At 37.8% G+C, this 9,554-nt stretch overlaps 2 protein-coding genes across 2 annotated transcripts; both read left to right on the forward strand.

Moving 5' to 3' along the window:
• Window positions 1-949: 949 nt before the first annotated feature.
• Window positions 950-3,254, forward strand: LOC130467530 (uncharacterized). The gene is made up of 6 exons (XM_056836061.1): window positions 950-1,348; window positions 1,447-1,677; window positions 1,803-2,103; window positions 2,181-2,621; window positions 2,739-3,014; window positions 3,102-3,254. Exons 4-6 carry the CDS (start codon window positions 2,298-2,300, stop codon window positions 3,252-3,254), a joined length of 753 nt encoding a protein of 250 aa, XP_056692039.1. The 5' UTR covers window positions 950-1,348; window positions 1,447-1,677; window positions 1,803-2,103; window positions 2,181-2,297.
• Window positions 3,255-5,471: 2,217 nt separating this feature from the next.
• LOC130466998 (uncharacterized) lies at window positions 5,472-6,537 on the forward strand. The gene is made up of 4 exons (XM_056835510.1): window positions 5,472-5,771; window positions 5,868-6,071; window positions 6,160-6,267; window positions 6,359-6,537. The coding sequence occupies exons 1-4, from the start codon at window positions 5,608-5,610 to the stop codon at window positions 6,444-6,446; spliced, it is 564 nt and encodes a 187-aa protein (XP_056691488.1). The 5' UTR covers window positions 5,472-5,607; the 3' UTR covers window positions 6,447-6,537.
• Window positions 6,538-9,554: the final 3,017 nt, after the last annotated feature.

Raw genomic sequence — 9,554 nt, forward strand, 5'->3', positions numbered from 1 at the left:
GCCATAAATGTGCATAAATAGGTTCGAATGAGTTTTAGAAACTTAAAACTATGCATATTAGTCGTGTAATAAGAATCAAATGAGTCCTTAGGTTCTTTAGTTCAAAGTTGGGAGCGAAAATGTCATTTTAGCTCTATATATGACCTATAACGACCCAACGAGCCATAAATGTGCATAAATAGGTTCGAATGAGTTTTAGAAACTTAAAACTATGCATATTAGTCGTGTAATAGGATTAAAATGAGTCCTTAGGTTCTTTAGTTCAAAGTTGGGAGCGGAAATGTCATATTAGCCTAAAAATGAGTTCTTAGGTCATATTAGCCTCATTTTAGCATAAATGGTGTTTTCTAGACTTACCTCATATGAGTATATGATTTCATGATATAAGAGTAGTGAGATTGTCAGATTTCCTCATTAAGTTTCTTAATCATTGTTGCTTGAGTTTAAGTGAAACTCAATCAAGTAATTTCATTTTACGATCTAACTTACATACTACTCCGTACTATACTAGATTAATAGAACTTGTTTATAGAATGAGTTAGCTGCCCTGCATTCTCATATTGCCTCAACAAACACACCAAGAATGACAAAGAACATTGCAGATCAGATCAGCACAGATCAGTGCAGATCAGATCAGCACTGATCTGTGCTGATCTGTTCTGCACTGATCTGTGCTGATCTGATCTGCACTGGTCTGTGCTGATCTGTTCTGCACTGATCAGATCAGCACAGATCAGTGCAGAACAGATCAGCACTGATCTGTGCTGATCTGATCAGCACTGATCTGTGCTGATCTGTTCTGCACTGATCTGTGCTGATCTGATCAGTGCAGATCAGTGCTGATCTGATCTGCACTGATCTGTGCTGATCTGATCAGTGCAGATCAGTGCTGATCTGATCTGCACTGATCAGTGCTGATCTGATCTGTGATATCTGCACTGATCTGATATCCTTCTGTATGCTAGTGCACTGATTTGCTGCTGCGCGCACATTTTGTAACCACCCTTCTGTATGTTTTACTTGATGCAGGAACAACATAGGTACGATGAATGAAAACCAAATTGTTGTTAGGCATGAATCAGAAGGTGGCAAGACTCCCACAACGGGTGACGAATCACAAGATGTTAGTACGATTACAAAGACCATTAAAGGCCGTGGTCCGTCAAAAGGTGTTAAAGTCGCTAAGCCTATGTTCCTTGAGTATAATGTATATAATGTCCCCGATGGACAATGGTCTCATGAATACGGGAAGCAAGTTGGGAGTTGTGCTACTAGAATTAATATTAACGTCCCATTATATCCAAAGGTAGATGAGCAAATCAAGAAGGGGTTTTGGGAGGAGACTAAGGTAAGCATTGTATATTAACTTGATTTGTATATTTTAGGGATTATTTAATTTGATTTAAATACTATTTTTATAATCTAACTTTTTTTAATTATTAACAGCTTATGTTCCACATTACTGATGATTCTAATCATTCGAGGGAGAAATATTTTCATTCTTGTGTGGCGAAACGATTTAGTTGTTTCAAGAGCAAGTTGGTGCGCCGATGGATAACTATGAAGGAAAAGAAGCCAAAAAATCAAACAAACAAGATGCCTTGGGATGTCTACAACCATATCACAGAGGATGATTGGAAGACTTTTGTTAAACATTATTTCCTGCCAGAGTCATTGGTAATGATAATATTTCTTTAACTTGTCCTTAAAGAGTTTTTCATGTAGCAAACTGACATTGGTTCTAGGACAAAAAGTTATCAGAAAAAACATTTATTTCCATCTTTTTATGTTGTCTTTGACAGCTTCGTAGTGAAAAGGCGAGGAAAAGTGCATCATGCAACAAGAACCCACATCGCACCGGCCAAAAGGGTTATAATAGAAAGCGACTAGATTGGATAAAGGATCGATGGACGACTTCCACCAGATGCAGCTTTACCTATCTCGAGTAGCTCCTCGGTGAACTCATCAGTGACCTCAAATGTTAATAGAGTTAGAAAATACAGATCAAAGGAGTGGATTTTGGCCCATCAAGTACAAAATAAAGAGGGAAAGTGGGAAATTGACCCGAACAATAGAGAAGTTGTTGAAATCGCAACAAAAGCTGTAAGTAGTGATAATTAATTAATATTTACTTGCTTTGATTAGAGAATATAAAGTAATTTTACTTTCCTAATTGGCAGTTAGAGTACATCGCAGAAGAGGAAAAAGGAAATCTTTCTTTCGAACAGGGTGAGGATGCCCTCACTAAAGCTATAGGGAAAAAAGATCATCGTGGGCGTGTCAAGGGAACAGGTGGCATGGTTGGTATCAAAAAGGCTTTCGGTCCGTGTATTCGACATAGTAGAAGTGACCATGGTGAAGCTTCATCAGAAAATTACGAATCAATCAGAGCTTCTGTGAAAAAGGAGTTTGAAGGTGAATTAGAGAAAAGGGTAGAGAAAAGGGTGGCAGAGTCCCTCCAAAAGCAACTAAGCACCTTGTTAAAAACAGGACAACTAAACTCCATTTCTACCCCGATACTTCATGACCTCCACTTAAATGATTCTGCCAGAGTTGACCTTGATGTTAGTGCTACAAGAACCACTCGTCACATCTTAGTGCCGCAACCACGCGAGCTAAAGGTACGACGTAGTCACTCTTTTTTAACATAGTTGCTTGATCCTTTTATGTTTTTAGTTGACATTTACTTAATAATCTGTATCACTTACAAAGTTGCATTGAAACCTTTGTTTATGAAGGAAAGGACTCCATGTCGTCTTGCCCTTGAGGATAAAGTTTCAGGCAACAACATTGTCGTGGCGGATGGTATGGTACAACCCTCAGATGGTGCATTGCCCCAACATTTTACATCGATGAAGCCTGGTCACTATAAAGTCCAAGTTGATTTTGTTTACGACGGACATGTTGATGATATTCTTCCGGTACCTACGGGAGATGGTTTCACTAACTTAGGCGGTGCTCTGGGTAGTTTTGTGCAATGGCCCATACACTTAGTGATTTTCGAAGACGGCGAGGTATATATGTTTTATTGTTTAGAATGTATATGTTCACGCAAGCACATTCGACATCTTACCTACTCTTGTTTTTGTTGAATTTTAAAGGATTGTACTTCACCTCCTAAAAAGAAGTCCAAGTCTAATGTTTCTAAAGAGAGGGATGGTAGCTCCAACAAAAAGACAACGGTATTAGCGGCCCAAAAGAAGACAACAGACTTAGCATCCAAGGTAAACCCTCTAAAACTCATTCGAACCTAAAATGACATTTCCGCTCCCAACTTTGAACTAAAGAACCTAAGGACTCATTTGATTCTTGTTACATGACTAATATGCATAGTTTTAAGTTTCTAAAACTCATTCGAACCTATTTATGCACATTTAAGGCTCGTTGGGTCGTTATAGGTCATATATTGAGCTAAAATGACATTTTCGCTCCCAACTTTGAACTAAAGAACCTAAGGACTCATTTGATTCTTATTACATGACTAATATGCATAGTTTTAAGTTTCTAAAACTCATTCCAACCTATTTATGCACATTTAAGGCTCGTTGGGTCGTTATAGGTCATATATAGAGCTAAAATGACATTTTCGCTCCCAACTTTGAACTAAAGAACCTAAGGACTCATTTGATTCTTATTACATGACTAATATGCATAGTTTTAAGTTTCTAAAACTCATTCCAACCTATTTATGCACATTTAAGGCTCGGTGGGTCGTTATAGGTCATATATAGAGCTAAAATGACATTTTCGCTCCCAACTTTGAACTAAAGAACCTAAGGACTCATTTGATTCTTATTACATGACTAATATGCATAGTTTTAAATTTCTAAAACTCATTCCAACCTATTTATGCACATTTAAGGCTCGTTGGGTAGTTATAGGTCATATATAGAGCTAAAATGACATTTTCGCTCCCAACTTTGAACTAAAGAACCTAAGGACTCATTTGATTCTTATTACATGACTAATATGCATAGTTTTAAGTTTCTAAAACTCATTCCAACCTATTTATGCACATTTAAGGCTCGTTGGGTCGTTATAGGTCATATATAGAGCTAAAATGACATTTTCGCTCCCAACTTTGAACTAAAGAACCTAAACACTCATTTTATTCTTATTACATGACTAATATGCATAGTTTTAAGTTTCTAAAACTCATTCCAACCTATTTATGCACATTTAAGGCTCGTTGGGTCGTTATAGGTCATATATAGAGCTAAAATGACATTTTCGCTCCCAACTTTGAACTAAAGAACCTAAACACTAATTTTATTCTTATTACATGACTAATATGCATAGTTTTAAGTTTCTAAAACTCATTCCAACCTATTTATGCACATTTAAGGCTCGTTGGGTCGTTATAGGTCATATATAGAGCTAAAATGACATTTTCGCTCCCAACTTTGAACTAAAGAACCTAAGGACTCATTTTATTCTTATTACATGACTAATATGCATAGTTTTAAGTTTCTAAAACTCATTCCAACCTATTTATGCACATTTAAGGCTCGTTGGGTCGTTATAGGTCATATATAGAGCTAAAATGACATTTTTGCTCCCAACTTTGAACTAAAGAACTTAAACACTCATTTTATTCTTATTACATGACTAATATGCATAGTTTTAAGTTTCTTAAACTCATTCCAACCTATTTATGCACATTTAAGGCTCGTTGGGTCGTTATAGGTCATATATAGAGCTAAAATGACATTTTCGCTCCCAACTTTGAACTAAAGAACCTAAACACTCATTTTATTCTTATTACATGACTAATATGCATAGTTTTAAGTTTCTAAAACTCATTCCAACCTATTTATGCACATTTATGGCTCGTTGGGTCGTTATAGGTCATATATAGAGCTAAAATGACATTTTCGCTCCCAACTTTGAACTAAAGAACCTAAGGACTCATTTTATTCTTATTACATGACTAATATGCATAGTTTTAAGTTTCTAAAACTCATTCCAACCTATTTATGCACATTTAAGGCTCGTTGGGTCGTTATAGGTCATATATAGAGCTAAAATGACATTTTCGCTCCCAACTTTGAACTAAAGAACCTAAACACTCATTTTAATCCTATTATATGACTAATATGCATAGTTTTAAGTTTCTAAAACTCATTCCAACCTATTTATGCACATTTATGGCTCGTTGGGTCGTTATAGGTCATATATAGAGCTAAAATGACATTTTCGCTCCCAACTTTGAACTAAAGAACCTAAACACTCATTTTATTCTTATTACATGACTAATATGCATAGTTTTAAGTTTCTAAAACTCATTCCAACCTATTTATGCACATTTAAGGCTCGTTGGGTCGTTATAGGTCATATATAGAGCTAAAATGACATTTTCGCTCCCAACTTTGAACTAAAGAACCTAAGGACTCATTTGATTCTTATTACATGACTAATGTTAATTGACTATTGTTATAGGAATTTTCGCATCCAAAGAAGTCGATTTCTAAGCCTAAGTCCAACTTAGAGGTCGTGGGTAGTTGTGATCGTAAAACACAAGAATCAACCACCAAAAGCAAGAAAGCGGGACTTGTACACGATGCAATTCAAGGTCTTGGCCCGTCATGCAAATACTTGCAGTTTATCATGACTTCGGCGCCTGATGATATATATGATAATACTACCATCCCATTGGCGGCCTCAGTTTGGCACTCGGATTTTGATCAAGAAACATACATAACTGCGTCTGATATAGGAGAGTTCCTTCGCGGGGCGTGCTTAAACATTTCAGCGATCCAAGTCTACATATTGTAATTAAATGTTTTATTGTTGTTCATATAACTATTATTTCTTTGAAGTTTTTTCTCTTTATCGATCTTAATAGTGTAATCTTGTTTATTTTGTAGGTGTTTATTGCACGATCATGCCAAATCATTTGAAATGTCTCGGATTTCGTTCATTTGTCCCGAGATTATGTCAAGCACTAGAATCAAGGCCGACCCTGGAGCGCCAACAATGTATTTGAAAAACATTTTCCAAGCTGAAATTGAAAAGGAGAAGATGGGTAATCCTAACCTAACTAATTGGTTTTTAATCCCATATAATCAAGAGTAAGTGTGTTATATTATATAAGTTTCATATAAAATATTAATTATTATTGTTATTAAATATTTAATATATCATTTATAAATTATACAGAAATCATTGGAATTTATACGTGATGGACCTACGTAGAGGTTATGTATATATTTTCGATTCTGCTAGAGATCCACGTCGAACAGATTATGCATGGGGAATCTTGAGTTTGTAAGTTCTTTTGCTTACAAATTACATTAGTCTTTAAGAAACCTAAGCCAAAATCATATTCATGAGTACCCATGTTTCGTTAATTTTCTAGGGCATACCAAGTGTACAAGTGCAATGGTGGGCATTGTCCGAATAAAACGAGTTTTAAGTCGTGTAAACCCATTCATATAGAGGTATAACATGTTTCTTAATTAGCTTTTTGCTTTGTTTTTATTAACTATTGGCCTTGCAAGATAAAGTATTATGTTTCTTAATCAGTGTGCTCAACAAATCGGCAGAACTGAGTGTGGCTATTGTTAGGTTATGATACATATGACAATTCATAAATCATGCGGAAAAACCATAAACCCAGGAAAACATATTATTTACACATAATCATTTAGCATAGATTAGATGCATACTCTTTGTTGCGTGCCTTCCCTAGCTGCGCCCGAACCGAACAAGAACAAGTCTTTAGGACTCCAAGTGTCGTCCCTCCGTAGATAGTCCACAGCACGTCCGGATCCGCCTTAAGATTGACCAACTAGAATCGCCCTTAAGGTACTATTATTTTCGGCACTTTATAGGCAAATGTGTGACTGAATTTTTCTCTCAAAAACTCACTTTGAATACTTTGAAACTTGTGTTATAAATTGTGAGCCCTAGCCTCATATTTATAGCGGTATGGAAAGGGAATCGAAATCCTATTCAGATACAAATTAATTAAACCTAGAATCCTACAAGAACTCTAATTTAATTAATTTATCAAATAGAATTAGGAATTTAATCATTAACCGAACTCTGCATGTTTTAGGAAACGTGCACGAACACAAACACTTGCACACACACGCACGGTAGCCACGATGGGCCCCATGCGTGCGCGCGAGCAGCAGCCCACTCAGCGCCCGCGCGCGCTGCGCGTGCTGTGCGCGCTGTGCGCACTGTGCGCTGCGCGTGCTGTGCGCGCTGTGCGCGCTGCGCGCTGCGCGCAGCCTGCTGGGCCTGGCCTTGCGCTGGGCCTGGCGTGGCTGTTTGTGCGGCGCGCTTGGCTTGCTGGGCGATGGCCTGGCTTCGTGCTGGGCCTCGTCCGGCAGGCCTCGTCCGATGCTTATTCGTACGATGCGCTTCCGATTAAATTTTCCGATTCCGGAATTCATTTCCGATACGAACAATATTTAATATTTCCGATTCCGGAATTAATTTCCGTTTCGAACAAATATTTAATATTTCCGTTTCCGGAATTATTTTCCGATTCCGGTAATATTTCCGATTCTGACAATATTTCCGTTTCCGGCAATATTTCCGATTCTGGCAATATTTCCATTTCCGATAATATTTTCCGACACGTACCATGTTTCCGTTTCCGGCAACATCTACGACTTGGATAATATTTATATTTCCGATACGATCCATATTTCCGTTTCCGGCAATATCATCGTTTCCGGAGTATTCATTCCTTGCCTGTGACGATCTTAGCTCCCACTGAAACCAAGATCCGTCGATTCCGAATATTCATTGATGGAGTATTTAATGCTATTAAATACTTGATCCGTTTACGTACTATTTGTGTGACCCTACGGGTTCAGTCAAGAGTAAGCTGTGGATTAATATCATTAATTCCACTTGAACTAAAGCGGCCTCTAGCTAGGCATTCAGCTCACTTGATCTCACTGAATTATTAACTTGTTAATTAATACTGAACCGCATTTATTAGACTTAACATAGAATGCATACTTGGACCAAGGGCATTATTTCCTTCAGTCTCCCACTTGTCCTTAGGGACAAGTGTGCATTTCCTAATTCCTTTGTCGCTCGATGCTTGCTCTTGAACATAAGGTAAGAGTTGTCATCCTTATTATGTCCAGAGGTGTTCCTCGGTTTCAGAGTTCAACTGATCAAATAAACAGATAATCATAGCCTATGATTCATCCGAGCACGGCCATGCATTTCACAGTTTCTAGCTCTCCGAGTGGCCTTGTACAACTTTTAAGCATCTCATCCCGATTTATGGGAGGACAATCCCAATCTTGCGATCTTGAGATTATACTTCGTTTGATAGGTGATTACCTGAGCGTTGCCTTTATAGCCTCCTTTTACGGTGCGACGGTTGGTCAACGTCAAAGCAACCAGTTCTCAAACAAGTAATCTCAAATCACTCAGGTATTGAGGATTTAGTGTCTAATAATTTAATGAAATTTACTTATGACAGACTTTCATCTCTTACAGTAAAGTTTCATAGGTCTCGTCCGATACTAGTCTTCCCAAAGTAAGTATCTATGCAAATGATTATGACATTGCCATGTCCACATAGTTCAAGAAACAGAACTACTAGTCATCTTGCATTCTAATCGTCTAACGTTTTCTATGCGTCCAATTTTATAGAAAACTCCGATTAGGGACCATTTTCAACCTTTGACATTCAAGTTCACTTGATAGACATTTCTTAGTCACAGGAATGGTCCTGACAGTCTATCTTGAATATATCGTCAAATTGAAGGGACTCATCATTTAATAAACCACAAATTAAATGGAAAAATGAATTCTTTTCATTTATTGTGAATGATTAACCAATAATGTTTTACAAAGATTTAAACTCTAAAACTTTAAAACATTAAACAGAGACATCAAAGCCATTCTCCAATATGCTTGATTCCCATAGCTGCAGTGTGCGAGTTGTGCTTCGCCTGCGGCAGAGGTTTAGTTAATGGATCTGATATGTTGTCATCAGTTCCAATTTTGCTTATCTCGACTTCTTTTCTTTCAACGAACTCTCGTAGAAGGTGAAATCTACGAAGTACATGCTTGACTCTCTGGTGGTGTCTAGGCTCTTTTGCCTGTGCAATAGCTCCGTTATTATCACAATACAGGGCTATTGGTCCTTTAATGGAGGGGACTACACCAAGTTCTCCTATGAACTTCCTTAGCCATATAGCTTCCTTTGCTGCTTCATGTGCAGCAATGTACTCCGCTTCAGTTGTAGAATCCGCAATGGTGCTTTGCTTAGCACTTTTCCAGCTTACTGCTCCTCCGTTGAGGCAGAAGACAAACCCAGACTGTGATCTGAAATCATCTTTGTCGGTTTGGAAACTTGCGTCCGTATAGCCTTTAACAATTAATTCATCATCTCCACCATAGACCAGGAAGTCATCTTTGTGCCTTTTCAGGTACTTCAGAATGTTCTTGGCAGCAGTCCAATGCGCCTCTCCTGGGTCTGACTGGTATCTGCTCGTAGCACTGAGTGCGTACGCAACATCCGGGCGTGTACATATCATAGCATACATTATTGAACCACTCAATGATGCATATGG

This window comes from Spinacia oleracea, chromosome 2, assembly GCF_020520425.1.
Source record: "Spinacia oleracea cultivar Varoflay chromosome 2, BTI_SOV_V1, whole genome shotgun sequence".
In the NCBI taxonomy this organism is placed as follows: domain Eukaryota; kingdom Viridiplantae; phylum Streptophyta; class Magnoliopsida; order Caryophyllales; family Amaranthaceae; genus Spinacia; species Spinacia oleracea.

What these genes read in the sequence shown, in the direction of transcription:
- LOC130466998 (XM_056835510.1), top strand. Translation starts at nt 5,608, where the DNA reads ATGACTTCGGCGCCTGATGATATATATGATAATACTACCATCCCATTG. An exon ending in GCGATCCAAGTCTACATATT is followed by an intron (nt 5,772 to 5,867) that starts GTAATTAAATGT and finishes TTTATTTTGTAG; the next exon opens with GTGTTTATTGCACGATCATG. An exon ending in GCATGGGGAATCTTGAGTTT is followed by an intron (nt 6,268 to 6,358) that starts GTAAGTTCTTTT and finishes TTAATTTTCTAG; the next exon opens with GGCATACCAAGTGTACAAGT.
- LOC130467530 (XM_056836061.1), top strand. Translation starts at nt 2,298, where the DNA reads ATGGTTGGTATCAAAAAGGCTTTCGGTCCGTGTATTCGACATAGTAGA. An exon ending in CGCAACCACGCGAGCTAAAG is followed by an intron (nt 2,622 to 2,738) that starts GTACGACGTAGT and finishes TTGTTTATGAAG; the next exon opens with GAAAGGACTCCATGTCGTCT. An exon ending in TGATTTTCGAAGACGGCGAG is followed by an intron (nt 3,015 to 3,101) that starts GTATATATGTTT and finishes TGAATTTTAAAG; the next exon opens with GATTGTACTTCACCTCCTAA.